At 48.3% G+C, this 26919-nt stretch overlaps 12 protein-coding genes across 12 annotated transcripts; 2 read left to right on the top strand and 10 right to left on the bottom strand.

The window, feature by feature from the left end:
- Positions 1 to 2002: 2002 nt before the first annotated feature.
- On the bottom strand, positions 2003 to 2409 carry EV420DRAFT_1654150 (uncharacterized protein; the record flags this gene model as incomplete). Its single annotated transcript, XM_060478792.1, has 3 exons — positions 2003 to 2088; positions 2143 to 2280; positions 2334 to 2409. The coding sequence occupies 3 exons, from the start codon at positions 2407 to 2409 to the stop codon at positions 2003 to 2005; spliced, it is 300 nt and encodes a 99-aa protein (XP_060321677.1).
- An 89-nt stretch (positions 2410 to 2498) lies between these two features.
- EV420DRAFT_421332 (uncharacterized protein) lies at positions 2499 to 2944 on the bottom strand. Its single transcript, XM_060482039.1, has one exon. It carries the CDS (start codon positions 2851 to 2853, stop codon positions 2587 to 2589), a length of 267 nt encoding a protein of 88 aa, XP_060321676.1. The 5' UTR covers positions 2854 to 2944; the 3' UTR covers positions 2499 to 2586.
- A 921-nt stretch (positions 2945 to 3865) lies between these two features.
- Positions 3866 to 5241, bottom strand: EV420DRAFT_421314 (uncharacterized protein). The gene is made up of 4 exons (XM_060482038.1): positions 4345 to 5241; positions 4218 to 4292; positions 4009 to 4163; positions 3866 to 3955 (listed from the first exon to the last, which is right to left on the bottom strand). Exons 1-4 carry the CDS (start codon positions 4918 to 4920, stop codon positions 3925 to 3927), a joined length of 837 nt encoding a protein of 278 aa, XP_060321675.1. The 5' UTR covers positions 4921 to 5241; the 3' UTR covers positions 3866 to 3924.
- A 3855-nt stretch (positions 5242 to 9096) lies between these two features.
- On the bottom strand, positions 9097 to 11358 carry EV420DRAFT_1654148 (uncharacterized protein; the record flags this gene model as incomplete). The annotated part of the gene is made up of 11 exons (XM_060478791.1): positions 9097 to 9154; positions 9207 to 9357; positions 9419 to 9679; positions 9736 to 9787; positions 9851 to 9965; positions 10017 to 10087; positions 10144 to 10242; positions 10295 to 10396; positions 10450 to 10533; positions 10586 to 10939; positions 10990 to 11358. 11 exons carry the CDS (start codon positions 11356 to 11358, stop codon positions 9097 to 9099), a joined length of 1716 nt encoding a protein of 571 aa, XP_060321674.1.
- Positions 11359 to 12360: 1002 nt separating this feature from the next.
- EV420DRAFT_1597770 (60S ribosomal protein L37) lies at positions 12361 to 13344 on the bottom strand. The gene is made up of 6 exons (XM_060474985.1): positions 13253 to 13344; positions 13062 to 13068; positions 12989 to 13004; positions 12857 to 12927; positions 12662 to 12800; positions 12361 to 12609 (listed from the first exon to the last, which is right to left on the bottom strand). The coding sequence occupies exons 1-6, from the start codon at positions 13253 to 13255 to the stop codon at positions 12564 to 12566; spliced, it is 282 nt and encodes a 93-aa protein (XP_060321673.1). The 5' UTR covers positions 13256 to 13344; the 3' UTR covers positions 12361 to 12563.
- Positions 13345 to 15627: 2283 nt separating this feature from the next.
- Positions 15628 to 16677, top strand: EV420DRAFT_1488768 (peptidase C14, caspase domain-containing protein; the record flags this gene model as incomplete). Its single annotated transcript, XM_060470651.1, has 3 exons — positions 15628 to 15675; positions 15707 to 15719; positions 15779 to 16677. The coding sequence occupies 3 exons, from the start codon at positions 15628 to 15630 to the stop codon at positions 16675 to 16677; spliced, it is 960 nt and encodes a 319-aa protein (XP_060321672.1).
- A 682-nt stretch (positions 16678 to 17359) lies between these two features.
- EV420DRAFT_1754593 (uncharacterized protein) lies at positions 17360 to 18505 on the bottom strand. Its single transcript, XM_060480486.1, has 4 exons — positions 18089 to 18505; positions 17908 to 18032; positions 17625 to 17862; positions 17360 to 17568 (listed from the first exon to the last, which is right to left on the bottom strand). Exons 2-3 carry the CDS (start codon positions 18028 to 18030, stop codon positions 17647 to 17649), a joined length of 339 nt encoding a protein of 112 aa, XP_060321671.1. The 5' UTR covers positions 18031 to 18032; positions 18089 to 18505; the 3' UTR covers positions 17360 to 17568; positions 17625 to 17646.
- Positions 18506 to 19341: 836 nt separating this feature from the next.
- Positions 19342 to 20683, top strand: EV420DRAFT_1754592 (uncharacterized protein; the record flags this gene model as incomplete). The annotated part of the gene is made up of 7 exons (XM_060480485.1): positions 19342 to 19424; positions 19607 to 19765; positions 19794 to 19900; positions 19993 to 20125; positions 20161 to 20249; positions 20304 to 20365; positions 20561 to 20683. The coding sequence occupies 7 exons, from the start codon at positions 19342 to 19344 to the stop codon at positions 20681 to 20683; spliced, it is 756 nt and encodes a 251-aa protein (XP_060321670.1).
- Positions 20684 to 22822: 2139 nt separating this feature from the next.
- Positions 22823 to 23617, bottom strand: EV420DRAFT_1282708 (uncharacterized protein; the record flags this gene model as incomplete). The annotated part of the gene is made up of 2 exons (XM_060468304.1): positions 22823 to 23499; positions 23551 to 23617. Coding segments are annotated over 2 exons (744 nt in total), but the record flags the coding sequence as incomplete, so codon positions are not given.
- Positions 23541 to 25043, bottom strand: EV420DRAFT_1683863 (uncharacterized protein; the record flags this gene model as incomplete). The annotated part of the gene is made up of 4 exons (XM_060479250.1): positions 23541 to 24287; positions 24347 to 24677; positions 24728 to 24815; positions 24875 to 25043. The coding sequence occupies 4 exons, from the start codon at positions 25041 to 25043 to the stop codon at positions 23946 to 23948; spliced, it is 930 nt and encodes a 309-aa protein (XP_060321668.1). The 3' UTR covers positions 23541 to 23945.
- A 476-nt stretch (positions 25044 to 25519) lies between these two features.
- Positions 25520 to 25985, bottom strand: EV420DRAFT_1282709 (uncharacterized protein; the record flags this gene model as incomplete). Its single annotated transcript, XM_060468305.1, has 3 exons — positions 25520 to 25761; positions 25816 to 25858; positions 25914 to 25985. 3 exons carry the CDS (start codon positions 25983 to 25985, stop codon positions 25520 to 25522), a joined length of 357 nt encoding a protein of 118 aa, XP_060321667.1.
- Positions 25986 to 26155: 170 nt separating this feature from the next.
- Positions 26156 to 26701, bottom strand: EV420DRAFT_1232364 (DNA mismatch repair protein MutS; the record flags this gene model as incomplete). Its single annotated transcript, XM_060466550.1, has 5 exons — positions 26156 to 26210; positions 26260 to 26305; positions 26352 to 26397; positions 26449 to 26616; positions 26669 to 26701. Coding segments are annotated over 5 exons (348 nt in total), but the record flags the coding sequence as incomplete, so codon positions are not given.
- Positions 26702 to 26919: the final 218 nt, after the last annotated feature.

Below are 26919 nucleotides of genomic sequence, written 5' to 3'. Positions count from 1 at the left end.
ATTGATACCCAACGTAATTACCAGCCAAGTATATAGAAAATGAGCAATACTAGAGTTTCCTTTCCCAATATAGAGGTAGATAACAAAAGCCCAGCTTGCAGCAATATAAATCGTGGCGAAGACATACAAGAACACAATGAGGAAGACCATGATGGTTCAGTTTTTGGGCCAACATTGTTTACTCAAGACTATCGATATCTATATCATGCACAGCACTGCAAAATTGAGGATCAACGCACATGTCGCCCACAAAGCCTATACCACAATCCAAGTATGGATGCCTATTATATCTCAACCCACTCAGTAAACGTGTATATGCATCAATTTGCATACTGACCATTCCCAAAGACTCCCAATAGCGCCTGATTCAATGGTGCGATTAATGCTTGTTCATCTGGCATGATGAAGATTTGCGGAGAGGTTTGCAGACTGAGTTCAATGTCTACCCTTATGTAGCACTAAAGAAAGGGCTTAGCCCACTGTTTCATTAAAACTGATGGGCACAGGATTACAGATAGTATGATTGTGGAGGGGTAAGGATATCTTACCAACACAGAAGTATCAACTTCTGCCGGTGATTTCAGGGCATGGGACCAGAAGTCTGGGCTTTCGAACTTAAGAGCGAACGATCCAATCTTCAAGCGTCCATGGACTGCGCTAATCTTCTCTAACTTCAATGGTGGCATGATTCATGAACAACCTAAGCGAGTACTAATCATTAGCAATTTTACAGTACAAAGTTGTAGCTTACCTATATATGTCATTCGATCCGCCAAAATCTGACAAGGCTGGCACTAACAGTGCTCACAGTGATAGTTGCAACCATGATCTTGCCATTGAATCCTGGTAGCAATTTATCTGCCAATATTGACCTGGGACATGATGGATCAGAGACAACTGATAGTTGCGAGCCAGAGGGCGATGTGGATACCATTCAGATGTTGGTTGCTGAAAACAAGGCACAATTCCGAGTCCTGTGTATACAGGATTCGGTCTATGCTAACCTAGGCTAACCTGAGGATCTCGGTGGCGGTGCATGATGGTGATAGTCCGATAATTCGCCGTGCCGTGTTCCCTGCTTAGTAATACCCTACTTATTACTTCGTACCGCCTTAAGGACTCCGCTCTTCTTCGCTTTCTTTCGTTTTCCCGCCTCGACGTTGAACATGATTCAAATCGCCAACATTTCGGTACGTACTTGAGATTAGTGCATTCATGATGGAATTAACAATTCCTTTAGACGCCGTATTCCTGATTACTGGGGAGGCATTTGTCCAAACGGTCTCATCTCTGTGCTTCACAGCTATTTCTTGTTCCTTGATCTCGACCTCGACTGCGACTCCGTACTCAACAACCGCAGATACAGTATTAGAAGACCGACAATCTCCGCCACTTTTCCCGCACAGATCGTCACCGGGACTGGTGCTGTCAACTTGATCAGTATCCCTCCTGATGTCCAACAAGGGATGCCCTGCAGAAGCGTTAGGATGACGACCGAGATGGGCTAGTTGGCGACGGTGAATGGGATATGCTGGACCTTTTTGGGAGGACTGGCCATTTGAAGCCATAACGAAAATTGGGTATGTGCTCCCCTCACTCAGTTCAGTTTGCTGACTATCACAGATATTGTCTCTGCTCGGAGCAGCTTTCTCCACTGCATGCTGTGACTCCACCTGGGTACGATTCGGCATTGCCAAGGCCATTCAGCCTCCCACCCTCGCCATCATCAATAGATTCGTTGTGGTGTCCTTGGATGTCGTCACCCTTCATTGCAGACTTGAGGTGCTGTATTCAAAGATCAGTAGTCTTTTACCATGTATCATTAGACCATTATTCAATCAATTTGAATCCAAATGTACTGCTGTGACATCCGTTAACTTGTGAGCTTCTCCGAAGAGCAGGGAATCCTGCCCCTTCTCTATTCGTTTACGCTCTGGAGTCTTCTTCACCTTGTCACGATCGTCGTAAATTTTCTCAGTTGGTCGATACAAGCTCAGTATCCCTATTCCGTTGTACCATTCGATGCATCTTGTGCCGCCCACGCAGGGCAAAGGTCCCCGATGGTAGCGTCTACAAACTTGCCCTTGTCTAAAAGAACACATCGTCAGCACCACCGAGACATCCAGGTCCTATTGAACGTACAGTGCACGCCAATGTGCTTCCAACAGTGCGCCCCTCCAGCATACTGGTCACTGGAGAGCGCGACGATGTGGTCCGAGTTCTGCATGGGCGCACCGCAGGCGCCGACGCCGACGCCCCCATTGGGAGTGTACCAAGTCGCTGGGAGCTAGTATGAGTACGACCGCAACGAAGACTGTAGCAGAAGCGCGTACCTTCTCCGGTGAGCGCGTTGACCACGCCGATGGACAAAGCCAATGCAGCGATGGCATATTGCTTGAGAGAGAACATTGTAGATATGTCGAGTATTCGAAAGACTTGTGGGTTATCGAATGATGATATGGAGAGGCCATTTGATGTTTTTATATCTACCCAGAGGGTCGAGAGAAACGGATATTATTATAGAGCAGAGGTTCAACTGGGGACTAGTATCGGATTAAGGATGCACCCAAGAGCAGAACCGAGATATCAATTCATACTTAATGACGAGGAATAGGTGTGAAACGGCGCACAAGTACACCTAGATCTGGTAATATAAACACCGATCGAGGAATAGAAGACGGGGCGGGTGCGTACGCGAAACCAACAAAAAATGTGATGGCCCAGGTATCTGAAAATTCCTTTTAGTTCAGACAGTGGAGCGGAGCAGTTTTCAGGATGAAAAGGCCTACAAAGAGACCATAAAAAATAGCTGAGACCCTTAGACATCAAGCCCAGCAGTACCGGAAGACACATTCTGAAGAGGGTGTCCCACTCGACTAGCACCGAATGGGTCTACATACCAACGGCGCGGAGAGATGGATAAGGCGGGCTGGGGGAGTTTGAACTAGAAGCAAAGGCACGATAAATAGTCGTTAGGTAGAGTTAAAAAAATACCATCGTACCAAATGGGCCGACCCAAGCAAGTATCTTGGGCCCGTAAGGAGCGGAGTAACAAAAGACCTGGACCTTTAGAATATTCATAGGGCGGGCTAAATGGGACCGCATGAAACGGAAACTGGAGGGTGTAAGCAGATACGGAGCCTGAGGCAAAAAGTCGACAAATTAGCTGATAGATACGAGTACAAAAAGAGAATCCCTGGCTGAAAGCGTGGTGCGGGCTTGTTTCATCAAAGGACCATTCAAAAGTCAGTTAGTCGATGAAAAAATGATGCAGACAGCGGCTGCCAGGGAGGGTTAAACTAGGACACTGCGACACCATTGATGGTCGCTGTCTGTTGCTGAGCTGAACACGGGAGTGCTTGGAAGACTGGAAACTTGAGTGTTGGACGCGGTCCGGTCCCTCCGAGATCACGTGTACTTTAGGGCAGGGCACAGGTCATTTGCCGTCCCGTCCACGTCTACTTAGTAGGTAAGTACCTAGATAGCTATACTGCATAAACGGGATTACTGATGCCATTGCTGATTTACCAGGCCAGATAGAGATAATAGCGACTGAACATGAACTTTGCGGTGCAATTATGGAGTCCGAAGGGCGTTCCACGTTTGTAAACGGTAAAAACCTTGATGATAGCAGGACAGAGAATACGTGGCGCAGAAATACTAGCACGCGAGGCAACATGTTGAATGATGATAGATAACATTACAACACTAACGCCTCGCCTCTGGGAGATGATATCAGTTCACGGAAAGCGGCTCAGCAGAGCATAGTATGTAGCTTACCAGATACACTGCACAATATGTGTTGATCAAAGCTCGCATACATGCGCACTCGATTATTACCCGGATGCAGTCAGAAACTCACCTCGAGGTCCTTTTCGTACTCAGCCAAGTCCCGACGTAGTTTGTCGAAGAGGGGGTTGGAGCCTATTGATGAATATAAATCCTGGGATACGTGCTGAAAAGACAAATATCAATGACCGTAGGACATGTATTCTGCGTGGTACTCACGTCCAAGGTCTCCTCCGAGGGAATGGGAGATTCGAAGGAATCCGGAACCTCATACCTCGCGCCCGATTCACCAACGGCATAAGTGATGCTCCGTTTTGTTCTGGGACCGTCGCAACCGATTGGTTCGAGGGTGTGTTGCCGGTGGAGGAGGTAACCTATCACACGTAAAGTTAGTCGGTGCATTAAAGGCACTAAACGGCGGTGCTTACCTGGGCTTCGGGTATTTCGGATGCAGGTTCGCCATTGGTTGATCTTGCTGACATGTATGCCGTAGTTGATAATGCCTGAAAGGAAGAGTGAACACATGTGGGTTATATCATGGTATACGACAGTCACCTGAAGGTTTGTAACCGGCAGTGAACCTATGTCCTGTTCTCCGTCATCTCCTCCCAGTGTATCCTCTTCGGCAGCAACCTCGCCTTGGCCAATTCCGCGTTCTTCATTTGCCACGCGTCTCTCCAAAGTGTCCCATAAAGCAGAAACAATGACGTAGATTCCCGCCATTCCTACATGAGCGAACAGGACAATGCGCAGGACGTCGAAAGTAGTGGAACTGTTCGCAGAGAGGAGGAGGCTTTGGACGACCAACAGACCCAGCGTGAGGGCGACCGTGACGGCCAAAATGAGGGCAAGGAATAAGGTTCGTGAGCTTGAACCCGAGATGGTAGAACGCAGCACGGTAGACAACGAACTAGATGCAGAGTGACGACCATGGGATAGCTTGAACACCCGATTGAAGACCACGCCGATGGCAGAGAGAACGGACATGATAACCGGGAGTGAGCACGCCTTGAGGATCTGCTTGTTCGACAGAGACCGTGTGCCATTAGGCGGGATACTAGGAGGATGCGGTTGGACGACCGAGGCCATGGCCTCGAAGACCGCTGGCGAGACGACATCGGCGACCATCATTTGTGCGAGAGGAACATCTAGTGCGACCTACCGCCAACTTACGTCAGAGGCAAAAATAGACGCCCTGTAGAGGGAGACCAGGAAGAGTAGACAAGTACTGGTTAACAGTACCGAGTTTAGAACCATGGTGATGGTAGGTGAGAAGATTTATAATGTTGGATTTCTCGATCCATGGCTGCTTTTATACCCCCGATCTTTCCTCGATCGTCGGCTGCTTGCGTGACTGACGTGTCGAGAAATACGACGCATCCTAGAGGGCAGAGTAGTAATCTGGTGAAGGGCGGGCGGTGGAAGGGAAGGTAGAATTTGAATGCTTGAAAGATCGACACGGGTCGGACATGCCAGTCGTGATATTCAGATGATTTGGATTTTTTCACGGCACGATCATATCCCGAAGTTAGGCCAAGGCGTTTTAGTAGGATTGAAAGAACATTTTCCTAGGTGTCCCGTCGATGAGCCCAATATCGTCTGGCAGCGCATTCGTTGTCCATTGGAATGCTTGGAAGACAAAGACTGGATTTCGGAGCGCTGGGCGCGGTCCGGTCCCTCCGAGATCATGTGTAATTTAGGGCAGGGCAAAAGTTATTTGCCATCCTTGTCCGTACTATGCAGTGGTTGTACCGCGATACCGCATTCCTTGGACCTAAAAAGACGGTCCCATCGTCAAGGATGGAAAAAGCCCCTTACTCTTCCCATCCGAGCTGATGATGGTATGGACGTGATCACCGATGCCATTGCCGATATACCATACCAGGCCAAAGATAGAGATAGCGACCGAATATGAACGTTGCGTTGCCTTTCTAGATGTACCCATTGAATTAGGGAGTCCGAAGTCGGTGTTCCATGTTTGTAAATGGTAAAAAATTTGATGATGTCGGGACAGAATACGTGGCACAGAAATACTAGCACGCGACGCAACATGTTGAAGAATGATAGATGATATCAACGAACATCTCGCACCTGGGACATGATATTAGTTCATGGAATGCAGTTCAGCAGTGCATAGTATGTGGCTTACCAGATACACTGCACAATATCCGTTGACCAAAGCTCGCATATATGTGCACTTGGCTATTACCCAGGTACGACACAGGCTCCTCGTAGCACACTTTCCGTCGTTCTGTACCCCCCCCCCCCGAACAAACAGATATTCCTCCAGCGATTGCGCTCATGCATTCGCGGCAAACCAAATCGCGTCGTTCGGCACCAGAGCCTATACACCGAGAATAGCCGGTGTTTTGCGCGTAAAGATGGGCACTCGAATCGTCTGGATAGTCTTCACGAAACATAGAACGGGTTGAAAAAAATGAGGTGAACAGAGCTCTGGATGGCGCCAGTTTGAGAAGACTGGAAAGAGAGGCGGACGGGAGCGACGCCGTTCACGATGAAGATGGACGAGTTGAAGACTGGAATGAGAAATGGAAAGGAGCGCTGTAGGTCGAGACGAGGCAGGATGGATGTATGGATGCTTTCTTTATTCCAGAATCTGAACGTATTCCAGCAGCGGGCCGTGATGCGTATCCTTCAAAGCGAATTCTGTACGAGAAGCAGTGCGTTATAGGCAAGTTTTGAAAACAATAGAGGCAGACGTACTTTGAACCTAGCTCAACCCTCAGCAACGGCTTCTAAGGTGGCCCTGTTCTCTGTTATTCGAGCTACTACGCCATTATCGTCCATTTCTTCATTAGCACTGATAGATATAAGGTCAATTAAGGAGCGGTGGGCAAAGCGAATATAGATACCTGAGCAGTCCTGTGGCTGCCAGAGCTTCCAATAGGGCATAGGAACGCGAAGGACAGGACTCTGGGAAGGTATTACAGGTATGTGAAGCTGGGAAGGAGCCGCCAAGGGACTCGATGATGGTGGTGAGGAACGTCGTTGCAATTGCTACCCGGGGTCACGTTATCCCGTGTATTCCTTCATTACTCTCAACAGGCAGGACCCTCTTGGTGGATCCAGAGTGGTAAAAATAAAATACCTCGGCCATATTGTCGACTTCGCCGATTGCCACCTAATATATTCAACATAAAATCCATCGTCCAGGTTCTCTCACGTACCCGAATATGCTTTGCACCGTATTCATTCACCATAAACTGACTGGGAAGAAGCTGATCTCAAATTAACGGGTTTTCAGGTGTTGGGATGAACTCTTTTTTTCCATCGAACGAAGCTGGCTGAAATGGCTGGTGGTTGGGATCTGACGCTAGTCTTAGTTGATATTGACAGCCAATACTAGATAGGTTGGAAAGGAACCATGTCACGACTACCACTAGCGAAAGGAAAGCTATCATTGAGAAGCGGCGCTAAAGGCTGACGTGTCCTTATATGCCCAGAGAGTCCAAAAACCGGAGGAGTGAAAGATTTTTTTTTGGTGGAGCAAAGATCATTCGCAGCTGACTAGGAGGGAGTGAAAGATCAGTCCCGATGTTTACATTTGTACAAACTTAGCAGCGAAATATCTATGGATTAATCTGACGCATGGATCGCTGAGGGAACCAGTTGGCAGTGAAAAAAGGAAACGGTGGTTGTAGTTCCAAGGACCAAAGCGAAGGCCAAGTGCTCAAATGCGACCACTTACCCAGAAGAAGCGCTAAGGGCCCGTTCGTGTGCCTCCGGCTAGATCCGCTCCACTGCCAAAATCTTAAACGGTCAGCTTAAGTCGGCTTCGGAGTCATATAGTCCCGTTGTCACGCTCCGCCCCTTGTACCGATGCTGCGCTCACTCCTGCCAACAATTACTGTCTTCCCGCTCATCATATGTGATGAGCACGACATTATCAGGAAAATGGCACAAAAGTGGACTACATATTCATTACAAGTAATGTCGAGTAAAATGAACTCATTTCTGAGAAGTGCTGTGACCGATGTGTCGGTCAATGAGCGGCATAGGCGGGGTCGTGACAGGTGCCCTTCGGCGAAGCGGGGGAACAATGACAACTGACATCTAACGTCGTTCGGATATCATCCGAAATTACCCGATGACTGTGACAATTTGTGACCACTCCGGTTAATCTTCCCATAACCCTCCGGCTGATCTTAGCCAGAGGCACACGAACGGGCCCTAAGATTTGAGCTTACCTAAATTCAGTTACAATCGGTGGATCCGTCTCATAAAACAATAGATTTTCAAGAACCCAGAAATATACAAACACCAAAAAAAAATCCAAGAAACCCGGAAGATTGTTAAATATGAATAAGGATAGAGTGCCCTTGAATCAGAACTTTGCAAGTTCACAAGGGTATAGGCTGTCCCCGAAATGCCCAGAGAAGACCAAGAGATCCAGAGAGATAGAAACGAGTTATAGAGGAAATACTAGAAGGAATAGCGATGACGGTAGACGCCAAAGGATGTTAATCGAGCCAGAAAGCATCAAAATGATAGATGAGAATCAGGATAGGCTGGGGGTGTAGGATGGAGAGATAGAAACGCGGTAGAGAGGGAACAGTTGAAGTGAGGAATAGCGATGTTGATGATAGACTGACGATAGACGCCGAAGGATGTTATTCGAGCCCGAAAGCATCGAAATGATAGATATGAACCAGGATAGGCTGGAGTGGTAGGATGCGACGAAGAGATATGCACGTCGGAAAATAGAGGGAGAATAGAAGTGATGAATAGGGATGATGATAGGCTGAAGATAGGCGCCGATGGACATTATTTGAGTCCGAAGGCATAGGAATAGATATGAATAAAGATAGACCGCAGAGGGGTAGAATGTCGACGAAGAGATATGCACGTCGAAAGTAGAGAGAAATGGGGTTACGGGGTGTAGAAGTATCGATAGCAATAATGATAGGCTGAGTAGCAGTGATCGATAGCGATGATGATAGGCTGAGGCTCGACACCAAAGGACGAATATGCAGGTCCAGAAGGGTCAACGCAATAGATATGGATAATGATAGCCTAGCGAGGGGTAGGATGTCGACGAAAAGATATGCATGTCGAGAAAAAGATGATATAAATATCTCGTAAGATATGAGCACGGGCGCAGATGTCCTGAATCGAATTTCCAAGGATGATGATGAGACCGAGAACCGACGAGACACAGGGGACGACGAGGATATCATAGAATGTAATAGTTTGTTGTTGACACGAAGCATTGGGAAAGGCAGAACAGGACTAGTCAACTACCCGTCGGCAGCCAACCGTCCTTCCGAGGCCCCTCAGAGAACAGTGTTAGCCCGTCGACCACACCGTCTCCAAGGTTCCTCGTATGCCAGGGACAGAGGAAGGACTGGTAAGCTCGTCAGCGAACCAGCCTTCCTCCGGTGACCAGCCGCATGCACCAGAGCCCGTCGACCCCAATGCACCGCTGATCGTCCCTAAAGAATCCTAATGTCGCGACATAGTACTGAGTATTTTCTTTAGTCGATATCCTCGTCATTTCAAGCGTTCGTCGGTGTATCATGGTGGCAAGTTCATCGAGGATTTTTGGAACTAGGGATCTGAGAATAAAGTTAGAATAATGAAAATACAATTGACTGGAATGAAAGCTCACGTAGCGATGTGCTCGGTGGACGGCAGTTCCCCTTTTGTCCCGCTGGCGCGTAGTAGGCGCAATGAAGGGGGAACGGCAGGGGATGGCGGTTCGCTGGTTTGGATGCAGCGAGGGGACGGATGGCGGTAAAGCCTTCCCCGGTCGCTGCACCGTCCTGGGGATCGGAATCCGAGAGGACGTCGGCTTCGGGACGCGGGATGGTCCAATCATCTGAACCGGGTCGACGGAAATTGCCCCCTTCCGCTGAGAGGGTGCCTTCATCTGAGATGGCCTTGGAAGTGCGAGCCGACGAACAGTCGTCACCGCCGGCACCTCACATGTCGACCTCAGGACTGGGTTCGATGGCCTCTCCAATGGCTGAGCCATAACCTTTTCATGCCCATCAGCAGGTGTACCACATTAATCAAGTGACGATGCTCACCGTTTCCTCACCCCCTGACCCTTGTTTCCGAGTTGCTGGGAGACATTCGGAAGCAAGGAGGGCAAGGGCACAGGCGTACCCGTAATCGGATCCATCTGAGGATACGAGTCCTGAAGCATTGGATTTCTAGGCCGCTCCATTGAGGGTAGCCCTAATTTCGCTCTTCGTCATCACCACGGGATGAGTCCCGTAGGGCAGGGATTCGTAGGCCGGTCTGGGAATGGGAATGGGCGAGCCGCGAACATGTTCTACACAACATCACCTATCAGCAGGTGTATAAAGATAACCATTCGACGATGCTCACCGCGACACTTTGTTCTGGTTCGTGGACGACTGTAGGCGCACTCGCAATCGTCGACGGCACTTTACGGGGATTCATGAAAAGGTCGGTGACCAATAATGTCTACAAGCCACGCGTTAGCACGTTCAGCAAGAGAAACCAGTCTGAAACTCACATCGAGGTCCTTTTCGTACTCAGCAACGTCTCGGCGTAGTTTATCCAGTGGGGTTCGAAATATTGCAGAGTGGAATGATGAAAATAAATCCTGGGATACGTGCTGAAAAGACAAATATCAGTGACCGTTATACATGTGTTCTGTGTAGTACTCACATCCGAGCTCTCCATGGACATGTACATTGTACTGTGACTGCGCGCCAAGTTCTTTGATGGTAGGGACGCCATATTTGTCGATGCCTGGAAGGAACAATGAACAAATGCGGGCTAATTTATGGTATACGACAGTCACCTGAAGGTTTGAAACCGGCAGTGAACCTATGTCCTGTTCTCCGTCATCTCCTCCCAGTGTATCCTCTTCGGCAGCAACCTCGCCTTGGCCAATTCCGCTTTCTTCGTTTGCCACGCATCTCTCCAAAGTGTCCCATAAAGCAGAAACAATGACGTAGATTCCCGCCATTCCTACATGAGCGAACAGGACAATGCGCAGGACGTCGAACGTGGTGGAATTGCTCGCAGAGAGGAGGCTTTGGACGACCAACAGACCCAGCGTGAGGGCGACCGTGACGGCCAAAATGAGGGCAAGGAATAAAGTTCGTGAGCTTGAACCAGAGAATGGCAGAACGCAGCACGGTATACAACGAAGCTAGACGTAGAGTGACGACCATGGGATGGCTTCAACACCCGAATGAAGACCACGACGATGGCAGAGAGAACGGACATGATAACCGGGAGTGAGCACGCCTTGAGGATCCGTTTGTTCGACGAAGACCGTGCGACGTTAGGCGGGATACCAGGAGGGGACGCTTGGAAGAACGTCTCGTGATGCAGGTAGTCCGTAGGCTTCATCGAAATTCGCGTCGAGGATGGTTCGGCAGGAACCATGGTCTCGAAGACCGCTGGCGCGAAGACATCGGCGACCACGATTTGGGCAAAAGAAACATCCATCAGGACGGAGGGTCCGACCCACCTCCAACTTACGTCAGAGGCGGAAATGGACGCCTTGTACAGGGAGACCAGGAAAAGCAGACAGACGCTGATTAAGAGTGCCGAGTTTAGAGCCATGGTGGTGGTTGGTGAAAAGATTTATAATGTTGGATTTCCCGATCCATGCCTGGTTTTATACCCCCCCCGATCCTTCCTCGATCGTCGGCTGCTTGCGGAACTGACGCGTCGAGGGATACCACGCGTCCTAGAGAGCAGAACAGTAATCTGGTGAAGGGCGGGGGGTGGAAGGGAAGGTAGAATTCGAACGCTTGAAAGAACGACACGGGTCGGACGTGTCAGACGTGAGATTCAGATGACTCGGATCTTATCATGGTGCGATCATATCCTGAAGTTGGACCAAGGCGGTTTAATAGAACTGGAAGAATGTTGTCCTAGGCGTCTTGTTAATGAACTGAATATCATTAGGCGGCGCCTTCGTTGTCCATTGGGAAGGAGGCTAGCGTCGCATCTTCACCATACAGACGTGTAACAACGTATTCAGTTGACGCCTCCTTCCAAGTGCTAGTTACATTCGAGGCTATAAAGGATTCCTCCTTTGAGAACGTTGGGCCATACTATAGTAATTCTGATGCATCTAGACCCTGAACCAGAAAATCAGTTGCATGTAAATGGCATGACAAATATTAGAGATGCGCTTTCGAACATCTCGCGTCGCTCTTAAGGATAGTCCACACAAGGACTTCGCTATCCACTTTAGCCAGACCACCTGCACAAGAAAGACGATGAGTAAGAACGTCCGTATGCATATCGCAAAGCTCACCATCTTCGGGTTCTCCACTACTACCGTTGAGAATATATTGTCAGTTGCCAAATATTTCCAACAGTGCGTCGACACAAAACTGAAGCAAATTGCGGTTGGGAGAAGGACGCCTGCAGATGAGTTTGATTCAAACGCTTGCTAGAGAAACGTTAATAAGCCAAATGGTGTCGCAGAAGTCTTCCTGTAGCACTTGTGACATGACTTAGGTACCCGTAGGCAGCGGTCACCTGAAAAACGACAGAAAGAAAAAAAAAACGATGAATTGCCAGCCAAAGGCAGACTCCTTCATGGCCATAAGTGTCGGCGGAAAGGCGAAATGAAGGTTATCTTAATATTGATTCAGTCTCTTCCTCAGGTCCTTGAAATGAGTGAAGCTGTAAGCACATAAACGAAAAGGCAGTTCGAGCGGCGGGCATCATGAAGAGGCGATGGGATTGGGATCATCGAAACATGAAGTAAAGGTAGATATCAACGTCAGTCTACGGACTTTTGACTAGGAGCTTCACGCTTCCGTTGGCTTGGACCTCTTCTTAGCAACGGTGTTCTCCCTGGAAGGAACCCGTCAGGTGAATACGCCTTGCAACCACTCTCGACACATACCTGAAACCATTCTTGAACCGCCTAGATACGTCCTTAAGGTGACGCATCCGTCCAGTACCAGTCGTCTTTCTCCGCTTGGCTTTCTGGCCCCATTCATACGATCGAAGCTTTGCGGAAGGGTATCCACACTGAGCACAAGCTAGTGGTGACAAATGTCAACTCTTGCGACCTCTCGGAAACAAAGAATAACCGTACTCTTGTGCTGCCTGTGGAAGGCCCTGTTACCGCATCGGCGGCATAGGGTGTGACTTTTAGTGTGCCGTTTTCTGTAAAATTGAAAGGAAACGTTAGCGAGGGTCGTAACGAAAGAAACCAAGTATCACGCACCCGAAGGACGATGTGCCTATTCCGAGGAAAGAAATGAGGAAAAGATAGATCTTCGAAATGTACTACAACGAACCTTTGGTCTAAAACAAGAAGAATTAGTCAGTTGGCATTCGAGACAAGGGAAAGATAGGAATGAAATTTTCGAGGAAGTCACACCAGCGTCATCCTGCCATCCACCACTGCATCCAGCCCAATAATACATCCTTCCACACCAGATTTCCCGGAAACAGCATCCTAGAGATACACAGAACGCGACGGACTCACCATATTGTCGTCTTGAGGGTTTTCAGCGTTCTTGTGGACGACCGCGGTCGGTGTTGGCGAGGTTTCTGAAGAGTGTGGGAAAGTTGTCTCGTCTGGGTGAGCGTGGGAAGTTTCTGAGAGATAAGATCTGATAAGATGCGATACCGGCAGATGCCGCTTCAAGCTTGGCTTCACTTGTAACCTCCCTTCGACCCTACAACCGCGTCTCTGAAAATATCTGCAACAGCTTGACATTTATGCGCCCGCGAATCGAGAGATGGAGTGGTTGTGGCAACCTCAGTGTTTGTATCTGCAAACTACCTAGAGGCTCAAGGAATCATCTATATTATGCCCTGCTTGGCCGTGGTAGCGGGAAACGGCGTCGAGCTTGGAATGCTTTGAAGGGGACGAACCGACAAGACTTTCTGAAAAGGAGAGGTCCAAGTCATAGCGTTATTAAGCTACGAGATCGCCGCTTCTTTGACGTGGACACCGATGTCGTTGAGACTCAGTCAGAGGCGTCTTATACTTCTACTTTGATTTGTCTGGGTGAACGGCGAGTTATTTTTGGTTCTTCTACTCCAAAGCTTCAGCTCACATTAATAGGATGCAAACACGACGATTGTCCTATATATGCGCAAAATCCGATCATCAAGGTCCTCAGCGCTGCGTACTGTATCTACCTCCTCTCAGGTTCACCCCGGAGAACATGTGAATAAAACTGTAGCATCCAGAATAACCATAATCCGCGTCGATCCTAAAAACCGATGGAATTGATTGTTTATCTGAATGGTAAGCGTTGTCGCCACTTGTTGTGGCCGGTTCGGTTTTCATTTTCTACCACCTAGACCTCAACCTCGACCTCAATACGGGACGTCTTCCATGCTTTTCAGACCTCTCGTACTGATGAGATATTCTTCTAAACATGCTCATGCTTTGGGCTCTTCCGCGGAGGAAAGAGACAGAAAAAGTGCACGTTAACATCAAGCGCAAAATTGTTGAACTTGAAGTATGAATCGCTGATCTGGTTCAACGTTGAGGTAGCACGTCCGACAAATCGACAGTCATTCATTTCTAACCTCCACTTACAGCAAGTGTCCGTCGCTCCCATATCGGCGTCGCCGAACGTATCACTACCGATTGGCGACAGCGAGGGCATCGACCATGATCTACCTCCAACAGCGAGGTAAACATGAGTCAGCATCCCTTTCCCATATATCTCATGTGTGTGTGCATGTTTTCTTTAGGAACTTTGCGATGTGTATCGGCTCATGCGTCGGCCTTCGATCCCAGCCCTAGTATCTTACCTCTGTCCTCCAGACCAGACGCTGATGGCGAGGAGACGGTCATAAGGACGGTCAAGACACGGTCTCATAGGGACTGGTGATTCGCCATCTTCCTCCTACTATAAAGAACATGTGAAAGCAAGAGAGCGGCAGGCAGGAGGTTTATGCTTCTGCGCAAGACTCTTGTATCTTTACGTCTTTTTCGGTATCAGCTTGGGTGTCTCGACGTCTCCGTTTCTCAACCTCTAGGTAAGCATTGCATATTTATTGCTACTACGACTGAAGTTTCCTTCTACGCAGATGCTCGATTACTTCTGCCCAATAGCGACAGAACTTCTGCAAGATGTGCTGTCTTGTCACCTGCTACTTACAGCATGTTGTCGCATTGACCACTCTTTTTAATTGACACTTTGCATGTTCATCCACTCATGTAAGCTGCCACGGGTCAGAAGAGTCCTGAATATTGACGCCGAGTGGCAAATTATAGTAGATGAGAATATATGGGCTTTCAGGCGTTAGCGCTCAAGAACGATACAAGGCGAGACTTCTTATTCTGTCCTGGCACCTGATGTCCTGCGACCTTCTCATGATAATGGATGGAGCGTCCTGTTCCCCAGATGCTGGTCTAACGATCGACAAGTATGCCTGTGAAAGACCGACTCCGAGGCAGTGCTGCTACTGATGTCGGGGGGGAAGAATGTCCGCTTTGAAACTTGGAACTGCGCGCACAGAATATTCTCACTCTTACGGACTCGCGTTGATCCCATCTAATCGATTACGCCTAGCGCTTGTTAGTACCCTTACGATTGGATCCTTCTTGGTGGTTGAAACTCGGCTTTCGGACATTCTATTTACTCTTGTATTATCTGGGATACCCGTATTCTTAACATGTAAATGGGCGCGGACTCGTTTACCTGAATCTACCGCTCTTTGACGGTACAGTCTAACCCTTGAAAGCCTCCTTTCAGCTCGATCCAGGTAGCTATTCACACTGGTCGCAATAATATATCGATTCAATGTATCAAAGATAACGAACCGGCGACAAGTAACGCCATCGAGATTCTGTCTATATAAAGCCGCGGGGATAGGCTTACGGAAACCCTCTTCAGTATGGCCTTCCCTCCCCTGAACGAGGACCCAGCTGCATGTCATAGCGCTGTGAGTATGAGCGTATACTCGCAGTCATCAGGGTAGATATTACAGTACTGACAAGCAACTTTTTGAATTTAGCCCCTTCACGATGGTCGTCAATTTTGAGCAGTTGTCATCGGCATTGATGCGTATCCAACTAAGGAGGACGTCTTGCGCGGTTGCGTATCCGATGCTACCAAAATTTTCGGATTCTTGACTCAGAATCTAGGCATCCCGACAGATCATATCAGTCTCCTCCTCGGTACTACAGCTTCCCTCTCGTCATTTAATCGGGCATCTGGCATGGCCAGAATTGCGCGCGCCACTCGTGCTAACATCATTGAGGCCCTCCTTGGTCACTCTACGAATTCCCAGATACAGAAGGGAGACAATGTCATCATCTATTTCTCCGGGCACGGCGCGGTTTATCGTTGTAAGGACCATCCTGGATACGGTCCCGATTCCCCATCCAGTACAGGTACAATAGAGGCCCTATGTCCTATGGACCGTAGGGCCAGGGCCAGAGGTTTTAGGCTAGGACGCTCTAAGCCAATCCCTGATATCAGCGACCGAGAGCTCAGCACCATTCTCACGGAAATCTCTCGCACTAAAGGACATCACATCACTGTCATTCTGGACTGCTGCCACTCAGGTCTGACCAGAGGCATACAAGTTCGAGGATCAGAGGCGGTGGTATGCGAGGCCAAGGCTCTGTCTGCAACCACTTCGATTGCAGACATGTTTGAGGCTGCTGATAAGAGGTTGGGAAGATTAAAAACTGATGATGGTTCCCCTCGATATCCGTCTATATCTGGGGGGGATTGGACACCTGATATCCCAGAGAATTCGCATGTAGTCTTGGCAGCGTGTCAGGCTTATGAGTATGCGGCAGAAGTGCAACTGGCGGATAACTTGGACTCGAAGTCTGAGCGGCACAATGGGTGTTTTACTTTGGCACTGATTTCTTCGCTCAAGTCGATAATTCGCGACCCGGCTAGCTTGAACAGCGAATTACCAACTTACGTCTAGCTTGTCGAGACACTTGTCAAGAACCTTCCTGAGAATAAATTATTGAACCAGTACCCGATTGTCGCAGGGGATAGTAAGAATGAACGACTTTGGTATATGGTACGGTGTTACTCTCTCTTATCATTACGTGGATATTTGCTGAGGCTGCGTATTCAGAGCTGCAATTGCAGTCCTAGTCCTAGTTACATAGAACGTGATCCTGTTCCGCTAGGCCCTGCAACGGAATAACAGCACACTGCTAGTGTAAGCATATACACACCTAGTCGTTTTTTGTAGAGGCTAGAGCAGAAGCGGTCCAGCGATGAAGTCGCTTCCAATGTGCGGCTATATTAATAATTTTTTCGGTCTCATTTTCTTACGGTACTGTGTTTATATCCTGTATGTTAGGTATAGTTATAGTTCGATTGTCCTATCGTGTATTATTTCGTTTGTGTTCTATGTATGTAAGTATCACAACTACAGAGTAAATCATTGCTCTTTGTGAGTTGTAACTTGTCTCGTGTTTCCTAAGACTCCCTTAGTTCATATATGTGAGATGATAGAATCCTGCGTCTTTATCTGCCGTCCGGGCCGCATACTGTATCAGGCTGACATATTCCAAACAACCAATGGCAACAAGCCAAAGTGAAGTAAACAGATAAGCAGGCTAGCTCGGGCTTCAGAAACACTTTATGAGATGACCCCTTGGCCAATTTACGGGGACCCAATCGTAGACTATCATCGTTCTCTTGGCCACTGTTGAAACTCAGATTGCGAAAATCCGCTGTCCTTGGCCTCATCCCCACGTCCTTTTCCAATATTTTGTATTTACTAGGTGATGATATATTACAGTACTATAGGTATGAAATTTCCGAGAGATACGGAAGGATTCGTTCTTCCTGTGCTTCGGCTCTATCCATCGATCAAGAGTTAACTTTCGTTGGAAGATATATATGATAAACACTTACACGATATCTTTCAGCCAAACGTCTAAGCTTTGCACGCTTGCAGCCGAAATTCGTGTAGTTCACCCAGCTTTTTCAGGACCTCCTGGTCGCGATTCGAAAATGCCAGTCTTTTCCCCTTGTCGAAAACCTCGACAGGATCAAAATCCCTGCCCATCCCGTATTGCTTCGCCAGATTCCTCTCCAATTCTTCCAGAGGCTTGATTTGACTTTGGATCTTCTCCATTCTTTCGTCGAGACCCTAGATCAGAATAAGCATACTTAATATTCAAGTTGATCAACATACTGGGTACACGGCGCCTTCGTATAAGCACCGACATGTACGGCGATGGCGTCGAAAGATATCGATACTGCGGAAGAAAAGCTTTTTAATTGACGAGATGCACCAACGCTTCTTAATACCACTCATTTCTGCATTGCCAGAGGTGAGCGTGGATGACAGGACGTTGGGGAGACGTTAGACGCACCAACTCATCGTTTTAAACGTGTTCACATAGGCGGATCTATTCTGAGAATGGCCCAGCAAATGTGGGCCATCCGACCGTGTTCGCAACAACAAGATACGTTTTCCGACCTTCACGTTGGACCGAGGATGCGAGAAACATGAGTTCCGCTGTATCTTCCTGATTGACGCCTATGTAGACCCATTTGGTCCGTGGGGATGCGGACCAGTAGTCGCATCCAGGGTGGATAGCGGCATAGAACCTCATGGTGTTCAATTACAGTGAGTACCCAACTGACGTAGTCTCCTCTTCCAGTTGGATGGTCCACCGTGACAATGCCATGAGTACCTGGAAGTAACGGTAACTATAATGGTGGGTGGACATTTTTGTCCTTAATGCGTCCTCACTCGCGCAGTGGCGCACAGCGTGGCGTAGAATCATGATCAATGCTGCCAATCGGTGCCAAGCCACCGGAAGGTACCGGCATGATTTGTCCGGTTCGGCATAACCTGCCCTCAGCCTGAACCAGCAAAGACCCTTCCTTCTCAGAAGAAAAATTTCCAGCTTCCAATTTTCCTGAAAAATCACTTAGGGTGACAATTTAACCCAGGTGTCGATGAATAAATCCCATCTGCGGGGAAACACGCTTCACTGGTGTGCTACGCCCATGGGAACTTTCTGATCGTGCCTGTTCTTTCGCTGTGAATATACTAAGATCAATCCAGGTAACTTTTTGGATATCGAAGGGGACGACGGACGTCTAGTACTTATTCCGGTCTGCGCCAATCCCAACCAACCCCGGCACATCACACAAAGTAGCACCTCAGTTGCTAGAAACCTGAAAATCATTCGCCGTCTGGGCGTCAACCAACTATTCTCGGGGTGCTGGAAGGGTGGGGAGGTGCGAATGGTAGAGCCGAGGAAAGGTTGGAACCACGACAACAAATGGAAGAGGTGACGCTTATGGACTAGCTCCAACTGTGCTCTGATGTACAACAGAATTATCAACCCTTTCCCTGCTTCTCATGCGTGCGACCAACACCTTCACAGTGGCGGTCCAATATTGATATATCATATACCCACCCAATCCCGCAATTGATGTCGACAGTCGTCCCCCCACCCTGCCACGTACACTTACATAGCGAGATTCCTTGTCAACATCATGTTGTCGTTCCAGCACCTAATATGTTCTATCATACTGTGGCCGCGTGCTTGTGCACATACGCTGACCTGGTCTCTGGTCTAGGGCAGCAGTTAATTCTACCTGAGTGGATACAATGCTGTTTTTTGCCTGGTTTTCCTGCTACTGGGTGCTTCTCCCCTACGGCTGGTGGTTCGGTGCTTGGCTCAGTAACGTTGGGTCTGTGGGTCGTGCAGATGAGGGTAGGATTGTTTGTAGTTAGCGCCTTCTTCCCTTGTCGTGTACATATGTCGGGGACCAGTGTTTACTGTGTGGACGCTGCCGTGTAATGCTACCTACCTGCATTCTGGATCCGATCTATTACATTTTTAGTAATATGATTGTTATGTCGTGAGATGCAGGTATCGTACCTGCTTCACCGTCTCTATTTCTTACAACAAACTGATGGAAGACTACGGCCTTTCCTTATACCAGCATGACTCGCACACGGGTGTGACGGCTCTCATGCTGGTACTCAACAACCACTATTCAAATATCCACAATCCATTGATCAGCACCGGGTCAGTTGCTTGTAACGTGGTGTGACAGGCATGAGCTGTGCGTTTGTTCGTGCAAGGTGTTGGGGTTCAAAAGTCGCTATCATTCTCACTACTACGCGGGACATGTTTCTCAACCTCAAGAAGCTCGCCGGCAAGGTAGGCACGTCTGATTGAGTACGCCAAACGTGTCTGTATACGAATATTCGAGGCCATGCTCCCTCATGCTGTTCACTATGACGACCAAGCAGAAATGAACGTGATCCAGCATCAAATCATACCTCTGCAAGAGTCAGAGAGGATGCTGGCGACACGATATGGGATGGCCGAGGATTTTGATTCGGTAGAAGTCTTTAGCGAGGGCCAAAAAACGGGCATTTGCCGGTGATCACCATGACCGTGCCTTCAAGGACCTGCAGGAATTGGATCCGACTAAATGAACTTCGGCTGAGGCTTGCTGGGCTCCGTCTTTCAACACGTGCCTATGCAGTCACTCCTCCCTGCAAACGTGAGCGTCGGTTGCGTGCTATATGGCATTTCATATTCACTTTTGCCTTTGTAGTAAGGAAGGCAATGATAATCGCCTCTAGGATTGAGCCATCAGAGCATAGCAGAAAGCCACCTGTACGTCGGTGCGAGATATATGTGTATATTAGCCATTTTCTTTCGACATTCACTGTATGGAGTCATACTACCTACCTATCTAGCACCTACCGTTTGCCTAACGTCTCGTCTTTCAGTGCGCTATTGCAACCTTTATCTATTTATCTCATTTGGGCCCACATGTAACTTCTTGCCAGTTTCGATGTCCTCTGATAGGAACCGTCATGCAGCCGCGCTTCAGCGCTGGTCATTCAGAACCTGCAAGTCTTGACCACTGCCTTGAAAGAAAAGGCGAACTACAGTCGCAAGAGCGTCGGCTACCGCCGCGTCGATTCCTGATGTGGGATCGTTGAGTTAGCCGCTTTGCAATGCGCGTTCCCAAAATATTCTAGCGTGGAAAGGTGTTAGGCGACGAAAGTCAATACCTTCAAGCCTTTCCGAGTCGTTTTGCGCTGAGTCGTCGAGGAAGAACCCCAGGTCAGCAGAATAAGAGAAGAGGATGTAGCTGATCAATCGAAGTTTTTTGGCCTTGCACGTTTACTCGAGTGCGACGCATGTGCCCATCAATTCCGAGGTTGCGGTTTACAGTTGAGACTGATGCAGAGTTGCCGCGGCGCCTGTGCTATTACAAAGCATGCCACGATTTGATGGCCGAAAGTCGGCTCAGCGCTATCAAGGTTTCGGGCCGCATTGTGAAAAGTAAAAAAGTATCTGCGTTCTGAATATTAAACAATTTTACAGAAATAAATTTATTCTAAATAAAAAAGGAGTACAATCTTCTGGAAAATTTGCGTGCCGGCTTGAAATTGTCCCACACTGAACTTGCCGGTATGCTAAAAACGGATTCTATTTTATGCCGCAACGGTTGCCGAGTTAGGTTGCAAGGCAGGTGGCACGATTAACCTTATGATCAGCCCCACCACGTAGTCGCGTCGTCTACCGAGACTATGAATAACACCACCACCACCTGACAAGCCAATAACTTCTTAGCTGCCCATTTTTCGAGTCGAGTCTTTCCTAGTACTATCTAGTACTGCTAGTAGAACCGGACCAAGGGACCGACCTCCTTCGATATCAAATGTAGGATATGGTCCTGAAGGGGTCATGGGACTACCTCACTACTATGTGGGAGCTCTGAATTTCTCCCCAGCATTTCTCGTGCCGTTGGCTGCTGATAACGCTCACAGTGGAAGCTTGCCACGGGTGTCGCTATATCATCAGTGGCTCAGACCAGTGGCTTGGGGGCCCGCATACCTCTAGCCTCGAGACACTTTCTCCTCCATAACAGGCCATTTCCGTCTCTACCAGCCGAACCGTTAAAACAACATGAAAGACGTGGAAAGAAGGGGCAAGTCTTGGGGCAGATTCGAATTCGTGGCAAATCTAGTCCTGCATGCCTTTCCGACTCTCCGAGGTGTTCCCAGATACTACGTGTTGTTTCCACCGCATACTAGATCTGTTTTATGGGCAGGACTGTCTTTACGTCTTGTTTCTCTGGCTTCGGGAATACTACCACTGCATAAGTCTTGCTGTTGAACACTATCGAATCGGACGAAGATGATCCGGAGCTGGTCCTGTTGTTTGTCCGAGTTCAGATTCAACCGATTCTACTTTATTGCCGGAACTTTGTAAACGCTCGGAGCTACCGGTATGCGGACTGCCTCTCAAAATAATAACGTCATCTTGTATGTAAGGCGCGCGCCATAAAACAATAGCCATTTGATGCTAATCCGTCAGCCCTGTGCCATGCAATGAGAAGAGAAGATGTCACAGATCAGAACGTATTACCCATCTGTACGTTCTGAAAGAAACTTTGCAAAGCGCACTGATCCGCACCCGACCAGTGGCAACTGTCTCCGAAGCGACATACCTCAAAGCGTAAATCTCTTATTGTCTACGCCAAAAAAAGTGCGGTTGCGCTTTGCAATGAGACAATAGGACCGGCCGTGTAATGTCCACATATAAAAAGCTACCCCACCCGTGCTTGGTGTCCTCACCTACTACTTAGATCACAGCTGCACTGGTCTGCGCTCATAATCTTCTACGAACATCCTCATTAATATTCATGGACAACTTTGTCGAGTTCATCCTTGACATGATTGGGCTAGCCCCAGATAGCACTCCGCAGAATGAAGCATCTGAACTGTGTACGACGGACGGGGGATGCGTTATCACTTAATAGCGCGTACAATTTATGTGGTGAGGCTTTCGTTCTTTCTCGCATTGACTTGAATCGCTCACTGGTAACCATTAGCGCTCTAGGACAGGCGTGAAAGGGCTCTGAATTGGATAGCAGGACTCCAAACGAACATATGGCGCGCCGCGTCACTTCCCCTCCCTTATTGTTTTATTTTGATCAACGGACGTTACGACCACTGCACCACGGCATCAATGTAATCACATTGGGACTTCATATTATATTTCTGTTTGAATTGGAAAGTCGTGCGATGATTGAGGGGAAGCTATTGTTATACGTGTTTAATTAGATTTCTCTTCTGTGGGAGGATGAGTCGTCGTTTCTTCATTGGACAGCGAGCGGGGCTCAGCGTGAAGAACAGCCATGTTTTCAAATGTTATCTGCCCATTGCACGTCGCGTTATCGTAGGCATCTTGCTGACCAAACACCATTGCTTTGGCCTCTGTGTCGTCCTTCTCTCTGACTGCGCGACCGAACATTTGGCGTAATGGATCTATCCAACCAGGTATGAGTGGTCGAAACTCGTCGTTGAACCCTGTGATGATGCGCTGATAGTAGGGCCACATAGTAGGGAAGAAATTCTTGGCATCGTGAGCCCTCTCGAGGTCTTGCGCGTCCCAGTTCATAACGGCGGGATGGTCCTTGATTTGGCGTTGACGGTCTTTGAGGTTGTAATGAAGTCCAGCCCATACGAGAATATAAAGGAAGGACTCCAGGTCGTGACAGTACAAGTGGGATGGTGTGTTCGTAACAAGCAAGTCAAGAGCCGTAAATGGCCTCGTTCCGGTGCGCTGGAGAGCTTTGGACGACATCACCGTACCATCTTCTTCGACTTCAGATGCGTTATCCCAGTCATTCAATATACCGACGACTGCGTGTTCGTCTCTGCACCCCATGAGATTGTTGTCGCTGATATCACGATGAAGTGCTTTGCCCTCTTTGTAGGCCCAGTAATGGCCTGTAGTCTCCAGTTAGTAACATACACTGCGTCTTTGAAGCCAGAACTCACATTCAACATAATCAATGAAGACTGCCTTGAACTCTTCAAGGCTATGAACTTGCCAGAGCTTTCGTAACGCTGGCAGGCAAAGTATAGAAGGTGATGGACTGGAAACGTGGAAAGGACCTCCGGAGAAAATTTGAAACGTGGGAGGTGAAGATCTTTCTCCGAGTCGTAGAGGCGACTCCAGGTAATGTTTGGGAGATATTTCTTCAGTTTGGGCGCCTTGGTGAGGAGCTTCCTAACCAATTTAGTTTCAAGGGGGCGCGCGCCATCGGTATAAACAGCCTTGAGAACAAGAGATTCGCCCTTGTTCATCGATGACTAGAACAACACATGCCATTCACACCCGCTAACTTTCCGGAGCTATGAACCAAGGTTTATCCTCGGTTGTGAATGTCAAATCAGAGCCACTCTGTTCCCCGGGAAAGACGAATCTGGAACCTTTCCATCGCCTCGCCATACTCCCTTCTTCTCCATCTTGCGCAGGGTCCCGGATGAAAGTATGGATTGACACCCGGCCGCCATCCTAGGATGCGGGGCGTGCATTTCAGCATCGCAAACAGCACGAGCACCAGATATTGGGGCTTCTCTATAAAATCAAACGCCGCATCCTCAACATGCAGGTAGCGTCGAAATATGACAACGATTTGGCTGTCCCTCTGGGCTATCCCCACAACATAGAGTCGAGGAGTGGCAACAAAGCATTCCAAGGCGTCTGCAGCGAGCTGAGGCACTTTGTTCATCTGGTACCGATGGGGCCATTGTTAGACCGCTGAGAAAGATTTCCCGGATTGTGCAACACTCCCCGTTTGGTGCTACGCTTCGAAGACGACGTGTGCGACGGTTCTTCATCAACGGGGGGCATGCTATGACGGGCGGGTGTGTTCATCCGAGCGGTACGGAGAGGCTTCGGAAACGTGTGTTGCTGATTGAGCTGCCAAGGATGCCGCTCTTTGCGAAGTTTTGATACCCGTGTTTTCTGTACCTCCATTGGAAAGACAGTCATAGACCAATCCGGTTGGCGCTTAGAGTCTCCATCAAGCCACAGTAACGTCTGAGATGAAAGGGCAAGGAAGTCCGGGCGCCTTGAGCTCTTGCTGTTCGTCTCCAGCATAAATATTGAAGTCGCCCTCCTGATGCCACAACTTAGCTTGCAGGCTCCAAGAGTTGGACTGTTTCTGACGATGAGGAGATGGGGTCATCGAGCAGAGTCTTCCACAAAGGAGTGCATAATTTGGTAAATGGATCATAGAGGTGATGTTCGACTTTATCTGGTTGGGAGCATAGTTTCTTGGTATTCTCGGAGAGCTGCCTGTCCAAACCCAAGTACGATCAAGAACTGGACTTATAGCGTCGTCATCAATGATCCACACATTTATGATCCACTCCCGGATGTCGATGTCTGAAACTATCTTGGTGCCTATCTGCACTTTGACGTTCCGCTTCGTACCATTGGACTTGCGGTCTTTCGTGCGCTGTTTGGTTGGAGTACCGGACATATCTCACAAGAGTGTGTGAGCAGAATAATGATAGAAAACACGTAGAACGCACTCGTATAATTGTTGCGACCTGAATCGCTCGTAGACGTTGACCAGGAAGAGTAGGTTGAGAGTAGGACGAAGAAGAAGAAGACGAGGATGAGGAAGAGTACATCGTGATTATGTATGCTATATATCTCTAAGAGAACAAAAGAGAATTGGAGCTACTTTGTTAGTTGAGAGCTATAGAGTGGCAGACTGGATTTCAGTGGCAAAATGAACAAAGTGAAGTTGCTCGTTTCCAAAAACGGAGCTGATCGGCCACGCGGTTGTCCCAATTTAGATATCACCGCCAGACTTTCTTATTGTACGGAACATGTACTTCAAGGAAGTAGTTGATCATCAAATTGTTTACACAAAGCATTATACACAAACGACAAAGCAAGCTATTAATACAATGTTTACAAATACTCAAGCATCCGGGGTGAAATGAAGGACTAGAGTGTCGCAAGCAAGGACTGAAGCCAAGCGTTGCCCTCTATCTTTGGCTTGAAGTTATCGAAGCATCGCTTCAGGCTCTCTAATTGGACTTCCGGAGAGACGCCATCAATATCTTCCATAACGACGTCCTCATCGTCTTGAGTCTGCGATGCAGCCCAAGTGGAAAGTAGTTCCTCGACGATGGCAATCCCTTCATTTGTCACTTCTACGGGCATGTTGTCATCGGCTGAATCTTCGGCTAGAAGGGCAGTATCAGGAGCCTGTTCTCGAACAAAAATAAAAGGGTGCTGACCACCACCAAAATCTTCCAGTTCCTCTGCCTTCCGACGTGCGAGCTAAGTAGATGTTTGAGTTTGTGCTCCTGATAGACATAAGAAACGAGAGCACAACCTTGACAACACTTCGGGGAAATTCGCCAACTCGGCAACATGTATACCAAAACTTGGTCCGAAATACCTGCATGAAACATTTTCAATAAGCAGAAGATACTCGCTTGAACAAAGGCGCTGACCCGGCTCGACCTTGTACAGTAGTGTGATGTCCCGTCGCTGATTCTCGTCTGGAGTATCAGCAACGTGAGCTACTACATGCAAATTTTTCACATGAGAGATTTGCTGGTCCAGCGCAGTTAACTCATGGAAATGTGTCGCGAAAAGGCAAAAGGCGTGTATCTTGGAAGCAATGTGTCTAGGGATCTGACATTAGCAAGAAGAACCCGGCAAATAAGCAGGCTTACTCTGAGATCGCCCAAGCTAAGCCAAATCCATCATACGTCGAGGTACCTGCCACAGGTGAATGTATGCGTTAAAGGTATCAGCAGTGCCCTACCTCGTCCAAGTTCATCAATGATGATGAGAGAGTTCGGAGTCGCCGACTAAAACCTAGATGAGCCTGCATGCACAACATATATCGATACTCCACTTACACGAAGAATGATTGCTGTTTCTAGCATTTCCGCCATGAAAGTGGAGACGCCCTTCAACTGACTATCCCCTGCTCCCACGCGGCATAATACTGAGTCAAAGACAGGGAGTTTCGCTTCGGAACAAGGCACAAAGCATCCTGTCTGGGCCATCAGAGCAATCACACCCGTCTAACGATATGTCTTTAGACCTCAGTTCAAAGGAGAAGAAAAGAAAACGAACTTGTCGAATGTACGTTGATTTTCCACCCATGTTGGGACCGGCTACAGGCCAGTGAGCAAGATGATCGATGCTGGAAGGGATAGACGCTTACTGATGATTTGGAACTCGCTTTCGCCTGAAGGTGATGTGAGATGATACACACCAGCGGAAGGGAAAGAGCACCTTTAATCATCTCAATATCATTGGCAATGAAATGAACGTCGTCTTGAACTTCAAGACAGGGATGCCGAGCGTCTTTAAGGACCAAGCTT

The sequence above is a fragment of the Desarmillaria tabescens genome (assembly GCF_030435595.1).
Source record: "Desarmillaria tabescens strain CCBAS 213 chromosome Unknown EV420scaffold_196, whole genome shotgun sequence".
Taxonomy (NCBI): Eukaryota; Fungi; Basidiomycota; class Agaricomycetes; order Agaricales; family Physalacriaceae; genus Desarmillaria; species Desarmillaria tabescens.
The sequence above is the reverse complement of the archived record's forward strand: the minus strand, read 5'-3'. Positions and strand labels throughout refer to the sequence as shown.

Bases quoted from the DNA above. Each gene is read 5' to 3' on its own strand.
- EV420DRAFT_1754593 (XM_060480486.1), bottom strand. From the start codon at position 18,030: ATGAGTGGTATTAAGAAGCGTTGGTGCATCTCGTCAATTAAAAAGCTT. The intron at 17,863-17,907 runs GTATGTTGATCA...ATTCTGATCTAG, and splicing joins ACGAAGGCGCCGTGTACCCA to GGTCTCGACGAAAGAATGGA.
- EV420DRAFT_421314 (XM_060482038.1), bottom strand. From the start codon at position 4,920: ATGATGGTCGCCGATGTCGTCTCGCCAGCGGTCTTCGAGGCCATGGCC. The intron at 4,293-4,344 runs GTGACTGTCGTA...TCTTCCTTTCAG, and splicing joins TGCCGGTTACAAACCTTCAG to GCATTATCAACTACGGCATA. The intron at 3,956-4,008 runs GTGAGTACCACG...TTGTCTTTTCAG, and splicing joins CCTCGGAGGAGACCTTGGAC to CACGTATCCCAGGATTTATA.
- EV420DRAFT_421332 (XM_060482039.1), bottom strand. From the start codon at position 2,853: ATGTGTCTTCCGGTACTGCTGGGCTTGATGTCTAAGGGTCTCAGCTAT.
- EV420DRAFT_1597770 (XM_060474985.1), bottom strand. The intron at 12,801-12,856 runs GTACGGTTATTC...TGTCACCACTAG, and splicing joins CTTCCACAGGCAGCACAAGA to CTTGTGCTCAGTGTGGATAC. The intron at 12,610-12,661 runs GTATGTGTCGAG...GGTTCCTTCCAG, and splicing joins CGGTTCAAGAATGGTTTCAG to GGAGAACACCGTTGCTAAGA.